The 13,058-nt window shown below is 34.9% G+C and overlaps 1 protein-coding gene across 1 annotated transcript in view; it reads left to right on the top strand.

Moving 5' to 3' along the window:
- Window positions 1-1,715: 1,715 nt before the first annotated feature.
- Window positions 1,716-13,058, top strand: part of LOC109055048 (copine-8) — a 100,521-nt gene continuing 89,178 nt past the window's right edge. The window contains exon 1 of the mRNA XM_042722359.1: window positions 1,716-2,054. Within this exon, the coding sequence (XP_042578293.1) occupies window positions 1,945-2,054 (110 nt within the window). The 5' untranslated portion in view covers window positions 1,716-1,944. The remainder of the gene's footprint in view (window positions 2,055-13,058) is intronic.

The raw sequence follows: 13,058 nt of genomic DNA, 5'->3' as shown, positions 1-13,058 counted from the left end.
CCGGTGCGAATAAAAAAAAAAAATATATACTCAATTTAAAAATTAATTTTATGAATAAAATGTCATGTTTTATCTCTTGATGAAAGTGCATTCCTGGTGAGACATTCTGATTGATTTAAAGGCTATTTCTGATGAAGCAATCCATTCTGTTTCAGGTGTAAATCCATTCAGGTGTACGGAATCGGATGAGGAGATAATGAAAATGACCTGCTGAGATGAGGAGGTCTAATTTTTCATCTTAATTTTTTTGTAAGCAAGTGAAAAAACAACAACATAAAATTACAGCCCTGGATGCTGATTGGCCAATACAGTATTTATTGTAGCAAAAATACACTGACTGTATGTCTGAAAGAACATGCATTTGAAGACTTTTTTTTTTTCCTTTTTAGAATTTATTATGATTATTATTATTATTATTAAATGAATATACTGTAAGTCCTATTATGTTACATGTTTAAAACAATACATTTTGATCTTTATCTTTAAAAAAAAAAAAAAAGCAATATATGCCAAAAAAAATAAAATTTATATATTATAAAAATACACAGTTTTCAAAAAAAAAAAATAAAAAATAAAAATTACATTAAATTTTTAATAAATAAAAATAAATTAAATAAATAAAAAATAAATTAAATTAAATTAAAATTTTTATAATGCTGGATGGACAGTAATAAACAACCATGTTATTTTTAACTTAAACTACAACTATTAAAAATCATTTTCGCTAACTTAGAAATATAAGATGAAATTTATAATTATAATACATTTAATACAATTGCTTTATTATTATATAGAATTAACTATTCAATAAATGTATAACCACTCTACTGCAATTCAGATTTTTTTTTTTTTTTTTTTTTTCTGTATATATGCATATATGCATGCATTTACTCAATGCTGGGTGGCAAACTGGTTTCCTAAATAATTACAAGCATATTGATACCATCAGTCACTTTCTATAGCAAACAGTGGCACATTAAACATCTGCTTTAGAGTATGAGAGCATACAAAAGGTCTTTCTTTTTTTATTTCCATTTCCACTTGAATATTTAATGTCTCATTTGTATTTCAACAAAAGAGCCACTTATAGGCAATCCATTCAATTCTGCCATTCATTTAAAGACTCTAACAGCAGCTGCAGTAACATTCACTGTTATTAAAATGAATCATTTGTAACCCTGCAGAAAATTGGTCTTGAATTCTCGCTTTTATTTCGTACAGTATGTGTACATTTGTGGGTTCATCTCAAACTGTCTATGCAGGAGTTTAATGATTTGTATTGATGGTCATCCTAGTTGTTTGCCAATTAGTATAAAGTGAATACATAAATCAATTGATCAACAGTTGTTGATCCATGAAATTACAGTATGTTTAATCACATGACTCAATATCCAATGAGCTTTAATGGTATAGTCCTATTAAGTCACTTTTTTTTTGCTTAAATAAAGAAATAAATTTTTTTTTGCTAGAGAAAATTTTTATTAAAAGGCTGCAGTTGTGTAAGACATTTAAAATGACGTCCTGAATGCCCAATACTTCAGTTTGTGAAAGAACGTTATAGAAAGATTGAATCAGCTTTTATTATTCAATTCGAATCAACAGTTATTATTATTTATAACATGAAGCAGAATGGCATTAAGAACAAACTGTTGTTGTATCTGTCACGGCATTGTCAGTGTTAAATCTGTTTCGAGTCTCAGATGAATTCACAGCGAAGAATTCTCCAAGTGTGCATCGCTCCTTCGCCAGCGCAGCAGCACACACTCTCTAACACATTCACACTCTCTCAATGGAGAGCAGAGGGGACGCTGTCTCTGCTGTGGACTGACAGAAGCTCTGCTTTCCTCCTTGCAGTCTTTCGAACTCGCCCATGAATTCCCTCGCGTAAAGCGGCGAGAACGTCCGTCCTCTTCCGTCTAAAAGGGTTAAAGAGACCTCCTCGCCATGAACAGCTTGAGCAGTTGCGGTTTCCTGAATATGGCGACGATAGGAGACTTCGACCCGCTCAACGCCACTATTCCTGCTACAAAAGTTGAGATTACAGTCTCATGCAGGTGAGGAACGTTTACGTACCGCTCACACTTTACGCACAACTGCCTTTGTATTATTAATATTACGTGTGGTGTTTTAATTGTACATTTTGGAGAAGACGCAATTACGCGTGACATTTTGGCACAAAATCAGGTTATAACCTGGTTTCTTCCAGAAATATCATCTGTAAGTGTGTTTATGCGGTGTAGTAGGCTATGTGTGGATATTATAATGAAAAACTGTATATATATTTCAACCTTACTTTTACTCTCGGAGTTTCTCTAGCTGTCTCTTTCTTTTTTTTTCGCACCAAAACAAAAGCTATCCACAACGCTTCTGTTAGTTGTTATGCCTAACATAAGTTTTGTTTCGTTTTGGAATAACTGCGTGGTGCTTTTCTAAAATGGATTACAGCTTAAGAAGTGAAATTATTTGCTACAGTTTGGTTAAAGGAGGATTTCGTAATGATTATGATTTTGTTTTTTTTTTTCCATGTGTGTCATAATCACATAGACACACTCGCGTTTGTTTTCATATCATGATGGGGGCTTTCCATTGAATTACATACAGAATTAATGATATTTGTTCTTTGGTATGTTTATTAAACCGTTCTTATAACATGTTACTTATTCAGGATTAATTTTTTTTTTTTTCGTCTTCACAATGTAGGAAAACCTGACCACACACTTGTTGTTTTATAGACTTCTCATTGATTTGTGTTGTTTTTATATTAAATTAATTGATTTCTATTATGCTTCCAAAAAAAACAAAAACCTTTTAGATTATTTATTTATTTCAATTCTAATTAAAATGCAAAACTCCATACATTTACACACAAATATGATCATTTGAATTAAGTTTCTTAATAATTTGAAGTCTTTTATCACACACAAGCTTGACATCTTTTAAAATACTGTTTTGATTGATCTGCCTCATTTCTAATTTCAAAGTGTAAAATGTTTTTATATTAATAAATCTTCTACATACTATAGAATTACTGCTGATTTGCCTTTTGAACTCACTCGCCCATGAGAAGCAAGCCATTTGGAGAATGATTATTTCATATCTCATAACAACAGCCTGTTGTTTTTGGTTTAGCTGAAAAATGATGGCTTTAATAAAGCAGGAAAAAAAATTGTTTGGGAAAATTATCAATTGTTGTGCACTTAGAGATTGTTCATATGAATAATTTATGTGTATAAGTTTGTGATGCATCTTGCTTTGCTGTCATAAACAAATACGAGTGGGCAGGAGCTGTCCGCTCAGCCATTGTGAGGAGATGTTGACAGTGAATTACTATGCTCCATGTCCCCTTGGGCAGGCTTGTGCAACAGGGAATACACACACACACACACACAAACACAAACACACACACACACACACACACACACACACACACACATACACATGCATGCACACAATCTAGGAGCTCCTTTGCAACACTGCACCGGGTGGGAAGGGAACAGAAGTGGTGCCATGGTTACGATCAGGTGCATTCCTCTACTGTAGGGCCACTTTACCACTGTCACCATGGTTATCAGATTAGCAGATAGAGGAGAGTGTCTGTATTCAGTCACAGTAAACCCCCTAAAATAAAATGCAAATTAATAAGATGCATATTATATTTAGTGTCTAGTGCTGTGGATATTTCAAGGCCCACCACAGCTGCGTTGTAAAGTTTTTTTAGCTGTTAATTATGTTTCAGTGTGGCCAGGGTTCAATTTTCAGCGTGAGCGGTTTCTTGGCCGTGTAATTATTGAAAACTAGAAGTGCATGAGGTGTTAGGTCACTGTAATCACACACAGTACAAGTTGGTGAATGGCTAAAGAGAATTTCTAACATGACTGGATTACATTGGCTAAATGCAGTCTGTTTTAAAGGGCTTTATAGAGATTGTTTAGTTGGATTGCTTTTTTGGTTTGAGTAAGAAGTGGATATAATTGAAAGATCCCATATACATTCACCTTTTAGTCCTTAATCTTTAAAAGTAAAAATATTTCATATATTCTCTCAATGCAAGCTTGTGAAACTGCATGTATAATCAAGTTATATTAGTTTATATAGTTTTAAATTGTAAATATCTGAAACTTATATTGTTGTCGAGGAATTACATTACACATAGATCAGTAAATGTACAACTAATATAGATGTCTTCATTACTTGTGATGTTTATTATTAAAAAAAGGAATCTGACGATTTGGTACGTTTAGGTTTTATACTCTTAGCACATGTTCATTAGTTTGATTGTCTATTTATTCAGATTTTGTTTTGTTTGTTTGTTCACTCGTTCATTATGCTGCCTTCACTTGCTATGAGAAATGTCATACTGCGAACTTGTAATTATGAGTTTTTTGTGTTTTGGGCTTTGTTGTTGGAAAGGACAGTGATCATTCAAACCTTCATGTTTGCCTGAAATCTTATTAAAGCCAAAAGGTGTAGAAGATATTTAGGCAATATTAAACAGGTTTTGAATATGATGCAGTGTTCATTGGTCAAGTCAAGTCAAGCCACTTATTTAAATAGCGCTTTATACAATACAGATTTGTGTCACAGCAGCTGTAAGCAGTTTTAGTGTCAAATAGGAAAATATTGTGTCAATAAAGCAAGAGGGCAATAACAAAGAGTCATTTTTTCCAGTTAAAGTTGATTCATTTAGGATTCAGTGATGTCATCATCTGGTTCAGCTCTCTTCTAATAAATTGGTAATCATATAAGCATTAACTGCAACGGATGATTCTGAAATGTCAGTCAAATGAATGCTACAGAAAGCAGTGCAGATGAATTAGAAAAAAAAAAAAAAATAATAAAACGTAGTCATTACAGCAGTGGTTCCCGTCTGCCATGTTTAAAGTTTATGGCATGCCCAACTTTGCCTCAAAATTGTCTCAGAGTGTCCTTGTTGTGAATACGACTTGACTGTTCATGTCCATTTTTTCAAAAGGTATTTAGTTCCAGAGAGGTGGAGCAGTTATTTTACTGTTCTATTTTTTTTAAACAAGGTCTTTCATTAAATTTTACAGTTTGAAATAATTGGTGGAACCCTTACAGTAATGCCACAGACTCACTGTTGAACACATCACAAATTCAGGCCTGCACAGATTCATTCTGTGAGCAATAATTATTCTCAAATGTAGTCATCGATGGCTTTGCAGTAATAATTAATATCAATTCATTTGTGTTCCTCTCTCTCTGATAAACTGTAAAAGCAAGTAGAAAGTTCCACAGTACTTACCCATAACACAGAAAATTATGCTTTTGGGAAACATGCCTTAGAGATTAAGTTTTATGTGCGACTAATGTTCAACTTAGTGCTTGTAGTGCTCTCAGTTGTATTGTATTAAAATTCAATGAAAGTATTTCCTCTTGTATTGAGTAATCAGTAACCCAGTGTAATTCAATTGGAGTGTTCCACTCTGAAATGCATAAATGTGCATTTCCCACTCTTTATGGCTTTATTAAAGCTGGTGTGGGCTGTCACAGAGAGATAAGAATCCCATACGGACTCTGATGAGAGTGATTGGTAAACGGCTTCACTTCACCTATAGCAGGGTAATTCCTGTGTTAAATTCCTTCCGGTTTGACTCACAGAATTTTGTTATTTGATGCCTAGTCATTTACAAAGGAATTGCATATTCCATGCAGAATAATATTATAATAGTAATGCAACATTAATACAATTGGATTGATATTGATAAAGTGTTGATATGGTGTTCCCTGGTGGTCTGAGTCAAAAAAGTCCACCCTTAAGACTTATATAGGCCTATATACTGTATCTCTAGGCCTATATAATATAAAATTTAAATCTAAATCTGTAAATCGTAAATCTGATGTCTTATAAAAGTAATTACTTTAACTTGAACATGACAGAAACTCTTTGAAATGTCAAAGTAACTGAAAATGAAACACTATCAAATCAACTGTCCAGTGTGCCATAAAAATGATTCAGGTAATCCTAACACAAATTGATTAAGAAACTGTAATTGTACATATTTTAGTAGACTGAACACAATACAATGAAATAGTGACAAAACATTTTTGTGTTCTTTTCTCAGCCTCGATGATATGTAACACTGCAAGTGAGGTTTAGTCAGATTTCCATGCTCTTTCAATCGCGTAAATTGTAAGTCAGATTGAAACTTTTTTTTTTTTTTTTTAATGTAAGTACATTGTATCCTAATGTTACTAAACATCCTGAAACACCACTTAAAACCATCACATCCCCAATTAGAATTTACCAAACTGTAACACATCCTGAAACACCACTTTTACAAACTTAAATTACGTCTCATTCAATCTTAAACAACTAATCTCATTCAATTAGGAATGTTTTTAATAAACTCATACCCAGCCTGACAAACAAGTCTTCTACTGAGATCCAGCCTGCCAATCATGTCTAACTTCATTAGGAGATGCTCATTAGGAATGTTTTTAATAAGCTCTTGCTCAGGTGGAGGTACTAGGGGTCTCATTTATTCTGTAACCATTCTGGAGGGTCAAAGAGCACCCACAGACCCACCTGAGTCTAGTCTCTCTCGAGGGGGATTTCTCAACATTTCTGCTCCACAACCCAGTATCCTTAGATCACCTTTTGAGCATGAAAAACAGCATGCTTAATTTTATGCAGAATTTATTCACGGAATAACCTCACATCAGGCCATGGTGGGTTCACTTGTTTGTTTTAGTTTTTTATCATTTCTTGAGCTTGAGAGTGTCATTCCACTATGTTTCCGTTTCATGGCAGCTTGGATATTCTTAAAAACATCTTATTTTGCATTACACAGAAGAAAAAAAATGGTTTGGAATGACATAAGAATGAATAAATTATGACATAATTTTAATATTTGGTTCAGCAAATTCTTTAAAGCAATCAAAGCAGCACAGGTTTGCAGGTGGTTTGGATCTCTGGGTGTGCAAATGCATGAGAATCTGAGTGTGGGTGTATAATTTACACGGTTTCCGGCCAGGAAATGTGTTTGATCCCCTGAGATGAATTGATTTTAACCAGTCTGTCCTAATTTTGCTTTGTAGCTTTACGTATTTATTCATGTATTTGTATTTGTTTGAACACAGGAGCTTGAGTGGTGTACTGTGGCTTTAAAGGAATAGTTTATTTACTCACCCTCGTGTCGTTCCAAACGTATGACTTTTCTTTTTCTTTTTCTTCTGTGGGACATAAAAGGAGAAATTTTGAATAATGTATTGGTCTCATTTGGTATGCAACTATACAATGAATAGGGACTGGCTTTTAAGCTTCAAAAAGGTTGGATAAAAGTAGTCCATATGACTCTGTACTTTATGTCTCCTGAAGCCATACAATACAATAGCGAACAAATGAATTATTCAGCAATGTGTTTCATTAGCAAACTTTGATCATAAGTTCTGCCATTACCAACATATGTTCAATGATTCTGTGTTTCCCCTTGTATTGTTGAACCAACATTGGATAATCAACTGAATTTGCGACAAAATTACTACAGTTTTTTGAAAGCAATCTTAACTGACTAGTTAATTTCTCTGACTACAGTCAAGTCAAATCACCTTTATTTAGCGCTTTATACAATACTGTGAAAAAGGAAAATAAATGTCATCCTGTGGTAGTCAAAGGGTTAGTTCACCCAAAAATAAGCATAGGTGTACAGTTTATGTCTCTCTTCTTTCAGACAAATCCAATCGGATTTGTATTAAAAAAAATTCCTGGCTCTTTCCTGGTGTTTTTGTTCAACAGCCCAAAAGTAGTCAAATAAAGCACATCTATCCATAATAAAACGTGCCTCACACGGCTCCAAATGAGGAAGAAAAATGTCAGAGGATTTCGATATAAGCCAAGAGGAGACTGGTTTTAAGGAAACTTTGCTTCCTTTGCTCCTGTAAACAAACTCGCTAGACTAGCAAATCTCACAGGCGCAATAAAATTTTTTGGTGAACTATAGTATCCATTTTAGTTTCTAGAACTTTACAGCTGCCCTTGATGGGAGGCCACTTGCTTTAGTTGATGCGGCTTGACATTAGAGCCCTGCATTTGAGCCCGGGCCAGATGGGCCACTACTTTTTTACACCCCTCGAGCCGGGCTTTGGGCCAATTTTCAGTCATGGTTCAAGTACACGCAATAGGCACAAGCTTGCCGCAAAGCTCCGGCAAAAGTAATTACCATAAATGTGACAGGGGGAAATAGTAAGGAGATATCTGAATTATTTACTAATAAACTAGTGTTTTTTGAGTCTGTGTTGCAAGGATGAAGTTGCCATCTCCTTATTAGACACGCCTTTAAAAAGAAGTGCATCTTTACAGATTATGATTATAATGAAAGATTTTTCGATTTGTTTTATTTCGTTAAGTAGTCATTTATATTTATCATGTCTTTGAAGCATGTTTTCGCTGAGTTTCTGTGCATTTTTGTACTCCTGTTAAAGACGAGACGGCAGAAAGTGCATCATGTTTGTTTTCTTTATTTTATAAAACCACAACGTTTTGTTGATATTGTGAGTGCAAACAAATAAAAGTAGACCCTTTGCAGTTATGAATGATTGCTCTTATGAGCAAAAATGATGGCGTATCCACTGAAAAAAATGCAAGTGATCGCACTGACACCTCCATGTCTCCTCACAAACTATTGGATATAGCGCACTTTTATCTGGGTTTAATGTTTAAACACTGTTATATGCTTGATCTGTTTTATATGTATAGATTTTATTATAGGCAAGTCATGATGATTTGAGAAGGCTAAATTGATCAAACATAGGCTCACTGTCTGCCACTGGCCGCTTGGTTGTTACTTTAAAAAAACTAAAACTTATATCTAATGAACAAAAAATGCTCCAAACGTTTTTCTAAATTAACTAAAAAAACGAAACAAAATATAATCACTTTGCTATTACATACATAACTGAACTATTTATATAGCTGAAACAGTAGTATAAGCTGTTTAGGGAGAAGGGGGAAAAAGGCGGGCTCGGGCCGGTAATTCTGATAAGCTGTCGGACAGGCTAGGGCCTGAGGATCTCGGGCCAGGGCCGGGCTCAGGCCTAAATTTGAGGCCCCTTGCAGGGCTCTACTTGACATTGCACGCTATTTGTCCCCAGACAATGATGAGCGAAATCACACACTTCTTGGGACTATATGAAAAAATAATTTGCTTTCTCTTTATAGAAGCAAGGTCAGAACAGGAAGAAGGCTTGCATTCAGTCCAGACATGGCTGCTGGATTTATTAGTAGCAGAATGCATTAAAGCATGTAGAATGAAATGAGAGTAGAATTGAATAAGTTGCTTGAGGGCAGTCTTGAAGTAGATCCAGGTGCTACTGTATTGTTGGAATTAATAGCTGCAAATTTCCCTGTGTGTGTATTTAGGTGCATGTGTGTGATTTTTTTGTGTGTGTCTTCAATAAGGGGTGGGGGCTGTGTTTATTTGTTCTGTAGAACAAACATTGTTTTCTCTGAAGCGGCTGATGATGACCTGCCCAGGCGGACTGTGTGATTGGCCCCGACTCAAACGCTCACTGGGTTTCCAGCAACCCGTCGAAGCGGTAAATTCTGGTTGCTATGTGACTCATTGCGTTGGTGAACCTCTGTTGGTCTACTGCTCCCCAGGCTTGATGGGAGATTTATACTGCACTGGATGACACATTACTGTGCTGATTTGCTTTTCCTTGCAAGCCGCCCGCTTCAAACCGGAGGTCACCGTTGAATGAAAAAGGCAAAATTTGAGCAAGAGGCATGTTTTTGATAAATGTTACAAATATTGTGGGTTAAATACAACTCTGTGAGGAATCTGTGACAGTATTGATTACTGTAGAAAATAAGGAAGTCTAGTGGAAGAAAATAAGTGGAAGTCTAGGGAGGGGTTTAAATGCCAAGATCTTCTATTCAGATCTTCACTTCTATTCTATTTTTTTTTTTTAAGTTAATTAATATTTATGTGGGACTACTTTTACACATTGATGTCAAACACACAGTACATTTACAAAATTGACTATCTAGACAGTTTTATGTCTACCATACACCATTCAGAAATGTTTCTTGAGGGACGGCAACACAGGAGATGTCCTTGCGTTTAAAATACAACTGGATTGAGAAAACCAGAATGTAACAGAATGGATAAGTCTTGTTTTGAAAGTTCAAAACATGCGTTGCTAATGGCGTGAGATACTGAAAAAAAACAGCTAGTTGCGATGCTGTAGGTAAAGTCTAACTGTACATGTGCAAATAGACCAACAATTAGCCTAAAATATTACAAGTATTAAAGCAGCTGTCTTGAAATGTATTGTTGAAGGATGTAGAGTTTTAACATTAGCATGCTAAAGCTAAAGCTCATCCATTAATAAGCTCATCTAATTTTAGCCAAAAATTAGACAAAAACAGCTATTTGCTTGGAGGTTGGTCCATTAAAAATTGCTTTAAAAATAAATAGTAAAGAATAATACATTTGTTTCATTAACATCAACATTTAAAAAGCTCCCTCGTCTTTTGCTGAAATGCTAAATTGTTGTTGAGTGTGAAACAATGGCGACTGAATTGCGTATGGACCAGAATGCTCTGAGCTGATCTCACAGTGGTATTTTTGGCACCATGATCTGTCAGGACAGCTGGAAGCCGCTCCATTGACCTTTAAGGCCATAAAGATCACATAATGGGTTGTATTGAGGAAAATGAAAAGTGTGTCTGAGTGTATTGAGCAGTGACAAGAAACACGCTGAGCTAGAGCTCAATACGCTCTATAAGGAAGACTCAGGCAGGCTGTACAGCAGAGAACAGAACACTGCAAGCCCAGCAACTGACAGTATTTAATCAATGTACATTTTCCTCATTGGTTACAGGCCAAGAGCTTTTGGAAGGGCAGCCTACAGTTTACTTTCATCTTTAAAGCAGGAAACAGCATCTAGTTTGGACTTGAGTTGAACACTTATGCAACTTTTAAAAACAATTGTAACAACCAAGCATTACCACGAAAATGCCTAGTGACCAAGTGCTTTGATGCATTGTGTACTTTTTTTGTATTTAATGATATTAAGAGGATAACTCGTATAAGAGTCTCCAATGATGTGGTCTAAAAAACTGTAGAATTCTACTCGCTTAATCTCAGTAACCCTACAATAATGGACTCTTGGTTGTGAAATAAATTAGTCATTATTGGCATTCCAGTAAGTGTTTATACAGTGCCATTTTTGCTTTTGTGTTATATTGTATCTACTAGGTGTCAGTTTGAAATCCAAGACCACTGTTGTATTGGTAAGGTGAATAAGAGTCAAAAACAGTTTTCAAGTTTTAAATTAAATATTAGTTTACAATGTATACTGCTTACACATTTTATACTGCTTACTTTCTTTTTTTTATTTGGTTAGCATTCACAGTGGCAGTTGTTGTAGTTGTAGGAAGTTGTAGCTGATCCACAATCCTTTTTGTCACCGTAATGATGAAGTTACACAATTAATAATATAAACCTGAAATTGAAATTTGGCTTATTGTGTTATTATGAAATCACAAAATCAGATATTCTTAATTTAACATACATTAAATAACATAAAATAGGAAAAACAACATCCGCAAATCAAAACCACAAAAATCAAGTCTGTAACATGCGCAGAACATCTCCCCAAACTTGTAAGCTTTGTAAACCTGTTGTCCGACAAAACAAAAAACAAAACAAAACAAAACATACAATAACATGTTTTTACGCCACGCTCACTTATAACATCGCTTGGGTGTTTGAAATAACTTCCTTTTATGATCTGAAGTGGCTTCTTGTCACAGAATGAGGCAGAAAATGTTAACTTATAGTTTTCTGTTCAGTTATAAATGCTATGCAGATTAGCATCGCATTATAAATATACTTTATTCTTATCAAATAAATCAAGATGAACAGATAAGTAAACCATATATTGTTTAAGTATTATACAAAAAGTTACTGTGCTTTTAATTCTGAAATCTAAAGAATTCTAAGTATGATTGTCTAGTGACTAGTCAGTCTAGCTAAGTTATTGTATAAATGCCTATATCATTTTCTTGTCTTTCCCTGGTGAGATTTTCGTAACACTAACAGACTTCTTTTTACAGTTTTCACAGTATCTTGTTTGTGAAGACAAATAGGCTAAGTACTGATTTTGAGAGCAATATATTTCCACAGAATGTTTTTCTTTTTCATACCACCTGTCTTTCACTTGTCTTGAGATTTCAGAGAAAATATAATGCTGAGAGCTTTGACAACAATGTCAGAGCATGAACTATAAAAAAGCTAGACGGTCAAAACATCTAAAAAAAAAAAGAAAAAATTCATGCCATAGCTGTGCTTTATCACACATTTCTGCCCCTCAATGTGAAAGTCAGACACCTTCCTGGAAGCTTCCTGTTGTTTCCAGTCACTGGAAATACACCGAAGGTATGAGCTAGCAAGCAATGTATTCAGAGGGAAAAATCAATGATCACAGAAACCAATTATGACACATATATGGCACATATGACTCAAACATCACACAGAAATGGGTCATATATGTACAAATGCCAAGTTCTGTCATGAAACTCTAATGGGTCCTTAACGCAAACTGATGATATTCACAGAGATAAACTACTTGGCACAAGCTGATTGGTTCTTGTTGCATACGCAGCCAATGATCGAGCTGTTTTACATTTCAATGGCTGGTTAGCATTTACTAGAGCATTTTGCAATGCGCTTGCAGAGTTCCTCTGATAGCCTCCACCTTCCCCAGCTCCACCTGTATAGATCTGCTATGGGATATTGTATATGATATGTGTACAGAGGCAGTATGTCCTAAATAATCAAAGCACCATAGCGACGTATGTACTGGTAGTCGTTCCTGTACTTGCTTTGCAGCAGCAGCAATAACCAACAGCAGCAACAATTCAGCAGTGTAGCAGATCTATTCCACCAAGAACAAATACATTAATATTGTCATATCTATTATCATGCTAAAATCTTCCGAGAGTTGTATGAATGGGCCAGTGATACTGACGATAAAAGTGTATACTTTAGCTACATTTCATATCATTATGACAGGATATTCATTAAAACAGT

Source organism: Cyprinus carpio, chromosome B4, assembly GCF_018340385.1.
Source record: "Cyprinus carpio isolate SPL01 chromosome B4, ASM1834038v1, whole genome shotgun sequence".
Lineage (NCBI taxonomy): Eukaryota > Metazoa > Chordata > Actinopteri > Cypriniformes > Cyprinidae > Cyprinus > Cyprinus carpio.
This window is presented reverse-complemented; position numbering and strand designations above follow the sequence as displayed.